Consider the following 12,680-nt stretch of genomic DNA (forward strand, 5'->3'; position numbering starts at 1 on the left):
CTTGGGGAATTAAAGCAGTTGTATCTGGCTATGCTCTTGCAAAAGCAACCAGACTCCATTAAAAAAACCTGTAATTTTACATCGCAGAACATGTGAGTTGCTGGTCTACTGCTACCTCGATCGGTTAGTTTGTTTGTGTTATTTTGTGACTTTGGTGAATCCGAACTAACCAAAGTCACACAATAACACTAACAAACTAACCAATTGAGGCAGCAGTAGACCAGCAACTCACATGTTCTGTGAGGTAAAATTACAGGTTTTTTGAATGGAGTCTGGTTGCTTTTGCAAGAGCATAGATAACGGCTTGAGTTCCACGTCAGAGACGGACTGTATAGCCGTTTGACCGCAAGGTAAAGCGGTGAAAATATTCAAAATATAGCGTAAACTTACATTTTGCTGCCGGCCCCGTCCACAGCACTACATTACTTTGGTTCTGTGTGGTAACTCCTGTCTGTTTCTCCAAACTGGGTGCGTACTGACCATCATCTACTGTAGGTAATACACTCACTATGGATGAGTACCTCATACAACCCCACTTTAAAACACCCAAACTATCCCTTTAAGTCTTCAAAATATGTGTGTAAATTAGTTTTAAAGTGAAGAAAAAACACTTTGCTTAACTCACAGCTATGTATAATTAACATACTGATACAGAATAAATATTTTGGTTTGACTTGCACTGTACCTGCATCTGTTCCAGAGGGATTTCAAAGCTGAAGGATTCATTATAGTAAGGGTTCAGGGTGTTCTTCTTCACTGTAGTCTTCTTCTTCTTCAAACGCTTACCCCCCTGCAGCAGCTGGATCTTCACATAAGGATCTGCAAAGGGCATCAATATGATCAGCAATAGACACCATCAAGGCAAGTTATTGTAATGTAGTAGTTCCTGTTGTTTCTGCAATATTTACTTCCCTTTTGTCACTTCTGTTATGCATTTTCATTTCCATCATTTTGATTTCCTGATTTCTTTCTCTATTGATTTATCCTCAGTTTTTGTAAAATATGTATTTGGGCCTGCTGAATTACGATTGTGGACTGCATTTCCCAAGTGCACTTGCATTACAAAGCATAGACCTGCTCTATTCGAAGTCTTTATCATTTAATACTTGCATTGAGCCTAAGTGTGCAGGGCCTTCCTCTCTCCATATTTGAGGTTTTAGGCTTTCTTGCACATTAGGATTGTGTAATACATGCAGTGATCTTCTAAAATGTTTATTGTGATATCATGTGTTCAAAACCAGTCATAGACAAACACAAATTGAAACGGTCTCCCATAGCACTAATAAAAGTGTAGTAATCTAGAGTTTCTCTACCAGATAATCCGCAGGCGTCCATCTTCTTCAGGTTCTTTGCCTCCAGGATGCAGACGGTGAGTTTCCCGGCGGTGGGGACGTAACGGAGGGAGATGCAGATGTCTCCCAGTTTCTCAGGCTGAGCGGTCAGCGCAGAGAGAAGAGACAGAAATGACAAATGCTCATCAGCCAACAACAGCAAACTGCTTGCTCTAGATGATGGTCTAAAGCAGAGGTTTTCAAAGTGGGAGGCAGGCCTAGCCAAAAAATATTACATTAGTTATTATATTATTTAACAAAAGAAGATCACATAATGTGTGTGATTTGGTTAAAGAGACAGTTTTGGGAAATGTTATTGTTTGTCCCACTTCCAGAGTCAGAAACTAATAAATGCTTTAGGACACACCTTTTTTATTTATTTGGTGTAGTCTGAAGTTATGTCAAACAGCCTTGTTAGACTATCTTGGCTCAATTGTTGAGTGCCTACGGGGTAAAATAACATAATCATGATCTCATAGGCATCTGGGAACTGAGCGAAACTAAGCAAGTAAAGGTTTTTCCAAGCTTTGTCTGAGGGGAGGCCCACAGTCTCAGACTTTGATAGCCCCCGGTCTAAACAAAAAATGCTGTCAGCTACTGTCTGCTGTATGTCTTGCACTTTTTCTTTTACGCTGATATTAAAGGTTTCTTTGTCGTCGTGGTAACAAACAGTTGTGTTTGGATTGAGAATAGTAAGGATTTTGAACCATCCATTGAGGTATTTTTTGCTTTGAAGCGTTAATTACTGTATAGAAAATGTCACATATCTCAGCCTCAGAAAGTCACGAATGTTACATTAATTAAGACAAAGTCCCTGAAAAATTATTGTACTCCTGCATATCAATCAATCATTTCAGTCTTCTTTAAAAGCATAATTTCAAAAGTTTGATTGTCAACAGCACCTCCTCTTGATCGGCGCTCTCCAGATCCTTCCACTCCTCGATCGGCCGTCCGAGGTCGATGGTGTTCATGGCAATCTTCACCTCTCCGATGACGTCATGTTTGGAAAATCGGTCGTAGTCGTAAACAGACATCAGCAGAGTCTTCCCACCGAGCTCCTCGTAGACCACCTGGTCGACAGACACAGTGCTATGTTGATTTATACCTCGATATGTTTTAGTGTGTTTGTCCATTGGTGATTTTATGACTATGAAAGATCTTAAGAATAAATAAGTTTGATAAAGTGGACTCTAAATGTTTATTTAATATGTTCAGGAGGAATTTCAAAAATTCACCACGTTTTCACATGAATTTTTTCTGGCTAGTTCAGTTTTCTTAAAAATGCAACAATAGGTAATCCGTGTTGACTGGAATAGTTTAGCTATATTATTAATACACGTTCATGGTGTTTTTTTAGCTACTACGGAAACCTTGGAGACCAAGAAATAGACGAAACAAAGTTGAAATTAAATGCAATGTATGAGAGAAAATATACCCTGTATGTAAGGACACATATCATCCAATAACATACATTGAATTGAATTACATGATATTTTCTCTGATTAAAAAAATGCAAGAAAAATATTAAAGAAGATGCTCTGGCTGAATGTAACTGTCTTAAATGAATATGAAGATAATTAGATATGCTCCTTTTAAGTTAAAAAAGTAAGAAGTAACTTGAATAAACATTCACACTAAATGTGGCGATGAACATCTCCTCAGCTCTGTCTGGGAAATAAGATGTTTTGGGGTTTTTTGTTGCTGCAAATTTGCAGTCAGGCAGAGCTTCCAGCGAGGCTCAGAGACAGTTGTAAAGTCTCTGCGGGCTTTATTAGCCAAGACAGGAAAAGAGCAGCATGTACAGTACTGTAGGCTGCACTGATCAGTGAGAACACACATCCTGAGAAACACACTGTAAGGCACTGGTCCACAACATCTTTCCTTAAAGGGGAACTACGCCCATTTTCAAAATGCACACAAAAAATATTAATAAACATGAACAAAACTCAAACTTATGATGTCATCAAGTATAAAGTGTGGAGCTGCTCCATAGACAATGAATGGGGAGAGATGTTATAGATGACACTGAGAGCACCCAGGGGAATCTCAATATATGGGGACATTTTCTCTTTCATAACTGACAACACTATAAAAAAATAAAGCTCATTTGGGTATAAAAAACAAAACAAACATTACGTGAGTCCACAAAATCAGTCTCCCATTCATTATCTATGGAGCAGCTCCAGACTTGATACCCTATGACATCACAAGTTTGAGACTTACATATTCACAAAAATTGATTGAACTTTCCTCGGCCATGGAAATAACATATTGGAACTCTTAATTTAGGTGGTGTTCCCCTTTAAGGGACCCCTTTTCTATCATTGAGTAAACTGACGACCCCTTACTAAGTGACATTTTATGGATATTTCATATTATATTCAATGCATAACAATAACAGTACAGAACAACTGATAAGCTGATCCTAATAGTAACTGCTGGAAGAGTATTTCCTGTGAATGTTGCATCAGAGATGAGTTTTTCTGTTATTTTTAGGGAACTTTTAATGCAATTCTCTGTCTGTATTATTATTTTTTGTATTTTTAACAATCATATATACTTAATAGTCTTCTTTTTTGACAAATTAAGTGTTTTCTTCTCCCTCCCTGACACTTGGCCATTGTTCTATTAGCTCCGGTTGTTTTAACTGCGTACTTTCAGGCCAACACATTCTCACTCCCAACTCGTCAAATACCACCGCTTGGTCAGTGCCCATCGGCATACCCTGAAGCCGACGTACGGGGTGCCCCTCTTGTGTTACTTTTGGACAGACCAGGGACGGCGTGTCAATATACTCTCGTTATATGTCTTTTCAAAATAAACTTCTGTTTTCACAGGAAGTTAGGTTTAGGCAATACAACCACTTATAGGGTTAGGAAACGGTCGTAGTTGACGTTAACTTCACTGACTAGCGACTCATGTTACTCACGGGACTGACGATACTAGCTAGTCATGTGACGTCAACAACTGACGTGACAAAATAAGTCAACGTTACTTTTAGTTTCACATGGGACACAAACATCGGTCTCCTGGTTGAAAGTCTTGTGTTTGTTTGACACATCCACCTCTCACGCTATAAGTACTACGTCACTTGCTCCGACCGTCGAATAACACCGCGGGTGGGTTTACATGAGTTACATTAGAGTTAGGTGAAAGCCCGGTTCGGCACATACTGTCGCTAAAGGGTGCCTTTGTGCGTCGGATTCCGATACAAAGTGGCACTGACCAATCGGCGGTATTTGACGAGTTGGGAGTGAGACCGAGTTGCCCAGGCTGGGAACCACTGCTATAAGGGAAACGCTGGCAGAGTGTCAGGAGAATTATTTGTGCAGCTCATTTTATATAAAATGCCAAACTTCCTCACTATTGTCCATAAACGTTCTCTCTTCCTGTTTACAGCTGCATTGATTCATATTACAGCAGTACAGACTGGAAAGCAGGCGGACGCCTCCTCCGCACCAGCTTCTCCAACAGAAGACATATTTTATCACCGAGACTTACCTTGAATATAAATGTCTCATTGAAGACGGGGTTGAGTGTTTTCTTGTGGACTTTGGTGTCATACTTCTTCTTCTTTTCAGGTAGGAGCTGGACTTTAACGTAAGGATCGGAGGTTCCACCTGAGTCCATGGATATGAGGTCCGCAGCTTGAAGGATGCCAACTGTGAGCTGTGTGCAGGATGCAAAGGACAGGAAACAGAACTTTTTATCAGGCAAAAATTCATAGTTTGTCAGAGTTTTTCATTTGTGTCAAGGTCGCTGCTGCAGAGATTGCTTATAAATATCATCTGACAACTTAACCCATGCAATCAATCTTGACAAACTTCTTGCCCGACTGGAGACGTTAGAAATGTCAGAGGGTTTTCTTCAATGTCACAAAACTGTCACACTGTGATTTTTCTGTACAACAAAATTACATAAGGGAAAAAACAGAACAGATGCATTTAAAGTACACATTATATTCTAGTCTCTGCTCTGTTTAATGTTTCCTAATTCCCTAATTTAAGGAATTACCTCTTTGATTCATTGCCCAGAGTCTCATTAATTCATCATTTACTACCACTGTGTCCACATGCTCCTGAAAGCGTTACAGTAATAATGATAAAGTTACTGAATATTTGACAAAAGTGTTGCCTTAGCCAGAATTATTGCAAAACTATTTAATGCTTATCTAGTTTTTCAAAGTCGATCAATATGTTGCTCTGCTGTGGTTTTACAAGGAAGCTGTCTAGAAATGTTCAATGTCAGGACCTTAAAGGAGCAGTTTGACATTTTGGGAAATGTGCTTTTTCACTTTCTCACCGAGAGTTAGATGACAAGATCATTACCACTCATATCTGTCCGTTCAATATGTTAGCCAGTTAACTTAGAATAACGATAAGGGGAAACAGCCAGCCTGTTTCCGTCTGAGGGTAACAAAATCTGACTACCTGTAAAGCTCACTTATTAATACATATACAGTAAATGGATTTTTTTTATCCTTGTACAGTGCTAGGCTAACTGTTTCCCCCTGCTTCCAGTCTTTATGCTCCTTTATATTCAGGCATGATAGTGGTATCAATCTTTTTTCTGTCAGCAAGAAATATGATCAACGTATTTCCAAAATGTGGAACTATTCCTTAAAATACTGGACAATTTCTTATAGATAGGATATCAAAATGTGTAACACTCAATCACATCTAAAATTGTTCATAATGCTTCAAAAAGACTATTATTTCTTAGCTTGACAATGTGTGTAATGTATCTACAAGTGAAAACCCCGGACCTTTCCAGCTTCAAAGTCATAATCTATAGAATATTGCAGCTTCCCCAGCTTCTCCTCTTCTTTCTCTTCCTCCTCTTTCTCCTCCTCAGTGAGTCCAGTCTCTCCCTCGTCGTCCTCGTCGTCGTCCTGGTGTATCTGTGGCGCGAAGGTAACACAAGACACAACAGGGCGTTAAAGGTCAGGGTGATCGGGGGTCGGACTAACAGGGCTCCCTATGACAGCCAGCATGCCACAGACAACTGGAGCTCCAGGAGTTTTTTTTTACGTGGGAGATACATGTTTTCGGTTACTGCTTACCTGCACAGCAACCGGTGATAATAACCATCATTTACAAGGTGAGAAATCTCTATTGCTAACACATAAATACATGTTTGTACTCCTGCACACCTTGTCCTCTCAGTGTTTTTTTGGATCATTTGGGCAATTCCTTCAACATGCTTGTGCAGTACAGTGACAGCCAGAGTCAGAGGAGGCTTTGCATGCTAGTTCCACTAAGAGGGGTGCAACAGCTTTCCAATGAAATCGGATATTAGCATAGCTCTTTTCACTGAATGTTTGAATAAAGACCCCGAAGGAACTAGCTCACAACAGCGAGTGCAATGCATACTAAAATGATAAAAGGCAAATAAGACATAATATTCAGTGCAAGGAGCTGGCTTTCAAATAACCTACTGCTTTCACAACTATCATATTTCAAGATAAAAAATCCAGCGGCTCACCATTATTACAATAAATGTTTCAGGATTGAAGGGCACAGCCAGCTATTTGAATAATGTATAGACTTATTGCTGCAGTGTTATTATTGGAGTTAAATTAAAGCCTCATTGCCAAGGCGACCTTGACTTTTAACATTTTTTTTTTTTTTTCAGGTCATCCAGTGTCTCTACATCCTACCTCCTCCTCAAACGTTACGATGACAAAGGACAGATTTGCTTTGAGTATTTGGCTCTTCATGCAGTTTTATCATCACCGTTTCCATGTCTCCCAAACAACCAACCATGCCCTTTACCACATGCACAGATTAATAGTGTCTTGCATATCATCTCTTAGTCCAATACTTTCCATATTGGCGTGAGTTACAGTTACATTGTCCCAGGGAACAATGCGTTAGATGGTTAGACTCTCCTCTCTTGGGGTTTATGGAGCACATCATAGCTTTCCATTGTTACATTCTCAAGCTGTCATAACAAAAAAAATTAAAAAGGAGTTGCAAAGGAAGCTACGACTTTTCATTCCATGAAACCCCCCTCCGCCCCGGGGGGCCAGAGAGCGTCAACGTGAGCTATCCACCTACCGTAGAGCGGGAGTCCACCACAGTCAAGAAACACGAGGCACACACAAGACAGACACAAAGCGGGGAGAAAAAAAGGAGGAGAGCAGAGAGAGGAAGAGATTCAACTCACAAGACACCAAACACACTACAAAAAAGAGAGGCAGTCAACACCACCACCACCACAATTATGGTGAGAAATGACACTCTTGTTTTCGGTTAGGAGACGATAAATTCACATCGTGGACACATGTGATTGATAGCTTTAATTAACTGTCACTGGAGCTCAGGGCAATCTATGGTGATGTTAGTTGATTAATTCTCAAATGAATCACTGGCTTTTCCAACATTTATCCTCTGATTTACTCTACTTTGCTTCCGAGATCTCCCAATATTCCTGCAGGTCACATGCCTTCATCCATCATCTTTAATTATAAAAAATGCAGCTTTTTGTACTTTACGACTTGCCAGAAGAATCTTTGCCATTCATGATGCTCATTATTCTTTGCCACCCCCGTTACAAAGTGTGTCATTTCTCACCACGGGGGCCACAATGGAATACGTCACACATTTACCACAACAACAACATCTAATAAATGGAGGGGAAGAGAGCTCTCCTTGTGTCCTCTACAGCCTGGGCTACAAAAGCTGCTGGTAAAAGATCAAATTTGGTTAGCTAGAGACATGTTTAAATGAATCAAAACGCAGCAATAAATGGCATGAATAACAATAAAAACTTGAATGATAAATTGTTGTAGAAGAGAAGATGCAAAACATCACCCAGAACATCCCGTTACCCTGACTTTTTCAGCATGTAGGAAGCACACGGCGTCATACCTCGCCCTGCATGTTCTTCATGTTGAAGCCATCCTTGCCCTTCTTCCCTTTCTTGTTCTTCTTCTTCTTGCAGCAGCATTTTTTGATTATGCAGAGGCAGCAGGTGAGGATGAGCAACGCGGCCACCACGGCGATGGCGATCAGAGCCCATGGAGGCACTGTCAGTTTCAAAGACAACAGAGCGATAATTGAGATTAACGTGTAACTTTTTGTCAAATTAAGAGCATTTTGAATCTCAGCACTGCAGCATCACTACTTACATGGGATTTTATCAATTTCATTCAAGAATTTGCTCTTGATCTCCTCAAACATGTCGTTCTTGCTGATCTCGGTGTTGTTGGAGCCAGAGGTGTCCGGCACCGAGGTGGTAACGGCGGCACTGAACGCCGGGGTGGGAGCCATGGTCGCGGTGGTGGCACCGGTGGGCTCGGCGGCCGCCACGGCCTGTGGCCTTCTGAACAAGTTGAACTTCATTGTCAAAGACTAGGTGCAGCGTCCCTGAGACACACACAGATCAGACAGAAAGGGAAGATAAGATACGCCAAAAATCTCTAGTGTCTTGACCTCAGCGGTGAGATATGGAACAAAGTGAATTAATTTGGATTAAAAGACTTTCAGGATATACTTTCTCCTCAGGCTTATTGTTACAGAAGTTTATTATCTAACAATTTGGACAATTCATTCATTGTTTAATATATTTTAATTACGAAAAATGCTTTCTCTCCAAGAGTTAGATTCAAAATGTGATACATGTTCTCATGTGATTAGCTTAGCTTAGCATAAAGAGTGGAAATAGGGTGGTTCTCCGAAAAAATAGGCCCAACAGCATCTCTAAAGCTCACTATTTAACACACTGTATATTTTTTGTTTCATAATTACATGAACTGAAATGTGAAAAAGACAATTCAGGGTTTTAGTGGGAGTTACGTGCTATATCTATTTCTCGATGAACAGCAGTTTATCCATCTGTGTAGCGTCTCAATAGGCCCTGGTTGCCTGGCAACCTCATCGTGCCTACAAGACTCCAGAAAGACACAGTGTTGAGCTGTTAAGGTGCGTTCAGACAAAATGCAAGGCGAATTTCAGAGGTGGCACGATTGCATACATAGACGTGTGTGAGTGTGATTTGATATGGGAAACTGAAGCGAAGATGCATCCGCCCGAGTTGAAAATGTTTTGACAAACAGGTAACCCCAGAGCTTTATGCATCTATTTCATATGCAAACAGAGATTAAAGGAAAAAGGAGAGTCTGGAGGGAAATAACAGGAAGAACTGGAATCAGTGTCCCACAAACACACACCCTGTTATTGCGTCCGTTACTAGCTAGCTCAGCTCACAGCTCATGTCTGGATGGTTGACACATTGGCTGTTTGGGACAAATCAACACAGACTGCACAGGTAAAATTTGTTTAGTTTACGGTCTGAACACACCTTTGGAGTGAAGCAAGCCAACTATTTCCCCAACACATTCTCACTCCCATCTCGTCACATATGAACGCTTGGTCCGGACCCCTTGGCGTCACCTTTTAATGCACTGGGTACTCCTTTAGCGACGGTTACACGGTCAACGAGAATTCAAACAAAACTATTGATTGGGTTCAGGAAAAGATTGTGGACCTTTGTTTTTAAGTTCGGTACGTAAGTTAAGTAGTGTACGTTACATACTTGATGTCAGTTAAAGGTGCTAAATGCAAGATTGGGAGCATTTCTATTGCCTCCGCATGGCTCTAAACATGGTGTCGTATGAGCCAGCATCATAACCATCGTATGAGAGCAGTGCAGAGCGGCACCCATGAGCTAGCCAGTGGGGCATGCTCATATCCACCAACATGCACTAAAAGGCACGCACTGCAACAAAGCACAGAGAAGCTTGGATTACAACACACACAGAAGGAGAGTAACTTCATTCTCTGCTCAGGTAGACATTACTCCTCAATATCTTTACATAAACAATAGTTGTTTGCTGCTATATTAATGCTCTAGACATGGTATAGAAAACCTTTAAGTAGGCTACGTTACATAAGTTAACTTACGTACATAACATAAAATAACTCAATGTTGACTTTTAGTTTCACACAGTACATGAACAGTGGTCTACTGGGTGAAAGTCCTGTGTTTGTTTGACCTGTCCGTCCACCTCAACCTCCTCCCTACGCGGACTTTGTCACTCTTTATTCTATGTCACCTGACTTCCTCCTTTACTCCCGTCATACTATAATTATTACGGCCACTAGAAGCAGCCCTGCATGTGAAAACTGACGCTATAGGGTACGTAGAGCGTCATAGTTTGATGTGTAGGTCCACTGACCAAGCTGCCGTATTTGACAAGTTGGGAGTGAGAACGCGCTGATTTCCCCGTCTATAGTTTTTATGCTAGGCTAAGCTGATTGTAACCTGGCTCCAGTTTCGTACTTAAAGCACACACATGAGAGTGATGTGAACGAAAGCAAATAACATATTTCCCAAAATGTTATTGAATTATTTCTCCAAGCAAATATGTCTAATCGAACAAAAAAAACGTTTTGTTGCAGCCCTACTTAAAAGCTTTTACTGTTTGTTCGAGATATGTCGTTGCTCCTTTAATAAGTGACTAATGGATAATGATAATCCCAGTTGTTTGAGAGATGATGAGATCAGGAGCTGCTATGAAGCCGCTCAGCTCTGTGAAAGATGGAGGGATGTAGAAACAGACAGTCTGGGAGTCATCACAATCAACATTGTTCATTGTCAGTGAAAGATTAAACTGAATCCAGTTACATTATTGAGCACAAATCCTCATCTGATAAATCTCATAGCACATAAAAGCCATGAATGTTGAGATGAAACACACATTATGCTGATGATGTGAGACTTTACTGTCTGTGTGAAGAATGAGCAGAGACTGAGGTGATTATAGCTCCCCTCTGAACACAGTGATCTATCAGAACTGAAGGAGACAAAGAAACAAGTAGGGAGACAGAGAGATCGTTACAGGTAGATGGCAGCTCAGTTGTTAAAGGAATAATAGAGAAGATCGATACATCCAGTTTCATTTCTGTCTGTTAAATATGAAGCTACAGCCAGGAGACGGAAAGACTGGAAAAAGCTGGGCTGTCCAAAGCTAACAAAATCTCCTGGGATTTAATTTATAGGAGACCCGACTGGTGGAGGTGTTTTTTTTTTTGTTACGGTTAGACAGAGCCAGGCTAGCTGTTTCCAGTCTTTATGCTACGCTGCGCTAACTGGCTCCTGGCGGAAGCTTCACATTTACCGCACGGACATGAGAGTGGAATCGATCTTCCCGTCTAACTCTCAGCAAGAAAGACGACATGTGGAGTTAACATGTTCTCCCTACATGTTACATGGATTTAAACAAGTTTTTGTCTGTTTATGTGTTTGACTATAGGTCCTGTTTCCTGCCATAAACCAAATGCATACTGGGATAGACAGTCTTTACCTCTTCGTGATCGTAAATAAGAAAAAGGTGGTGTGGAGTCTGTGAATGAAACAAGTATGCATATAAAAAAAAATACTCATGTTGATTTGATATTTAATCGCTGATATGTAATTGTATTGCATCAAAAAAAGGAAACAATATTTGAATACTTAATATAATACAATAAAAGAAACAGAGCTGAAATAATGAGCTGACTAATCAATAAGATGATTGCTTGAAAATGAATTATTATTGTTATTTTATTTTCATCTTTTAAGATTTATCTTTTAAGTCATTTTTCAAGCAAACATTTCAAACACTCAAACTGGTTCCAGCATCTCAGTTGTGAGGATGTGCTACTTTTCTGTGATTGTAAATAAAATATCTTTAGGTTTTTGATTGCTGGTCAGACAAAATATGACATTTGATGACACCATCTTGGGCATCATTCACAATTTTACGACATTTTACAGATCAAACATTTAATCAATTAAATTGGTCGCAGATGAATCATCAGTTGGAGCCTTAAAGAGGAATAAACTAAACTGTAATGCTCAAAAAAAATAATGAAGATGCAATTCAAATCGGTTTCACCACATTCAGAGAATAACAAGTGTCTCTTCACAATGCTTCACCTTTTCTTACCCTCTGGAAATTCAATCCATCACTAAACGGCTGAAAAAATCAATTTACCTCTCAGCCTCAAGTGAGCATTATATTATTTATTTTCTCTTTGCAGAGTGACACCAGAATGCTATTAGCATGTGTGGATGTGTTGATGCTCTGGTGTAAATGAGGCTTGCTGTTTGTTTTCACTTTGGATTAAATTAGAGACAGTGCATTATAATTTTGTGAAGAAAAAAATATTTGTTTTCTCTTTCTGGTCATTTATTAGATTACTTAAAGCAGACAGTAATAATACACTAACAAGGACATTGGGAACAAAACAGTTTAGTGGTTTAGATTCTATCAGCAAGAATATTTTTGCTGCAGTATGATACATTTCTGGGAGTTCACAGTCTCGTGTGACAGACTGGTCTCATTTTCAGCACTGAACGCTG

At 40.0% G+C, this 12,680-nt stretch overlaps 1 protein-coding gene across 3 annotated transcripts in view; it reads right to left on the minus strand.

Moving 5' to 3' along the window:
- LOC141770587 (synaptotagmin-2-like) overlaps nt 1-12,680 on the minus strand; it is a 34,927-nt gene that overhangs the window by 3,306 nt on the left and 18,941 nt on the right. For 2 of the 3 annotated variants that reach the window (XM_074640282.1, XM_074640273.1), the window contains exons 2-8: nt 8,464-8,701; nt 8,204-8,361; nt 6,097-6,231; nt 4,833-5,000; nt 2,234-2,401; nt 1,314-1,431; nt 686-819 (exon numbers count right to left, since the gene is read on the minus strand). In XM_074640282.1, the coding sequence (XP_074496383.1) occupies nt 686-819; nt 1,314-1,431; nt 2,234-2,401; nt 4,833-5,000; nt 6,097-6,231; nt 8,204-8,361; nt 8,464-8,677 (1,095 nt within the window). In that variant the 5' untranslated portion in view covers nt 8,678-8,701. The remainder of the gene's footprint in view (nt 1-685; nt 820-1,313; nt 1,432-2,233; nt 2,402-4,832; nt 5,001-6,096; nt 6,232-8,203; nt 8,362-8,463; nt 8,702-12,680) is intronic. The other variant, XM_074640291.1, reaches the window with a different exon arrangement.

This window comes from Sebastes fasciatus, chromosome 1 (genome assembly GCF_043250625.1).
Source record: "Sebastes fasciatus isolate fSebFas1 chromosome 1, fSebFas1.pri, whole genome shotgun sequence".
Taxonomy (NCBI): Eukaryota; Metazoa; Chordata; class Actinopteri; order Perciformes; family Sebastidae; genus Sebastes; species Sebastes fasciatus.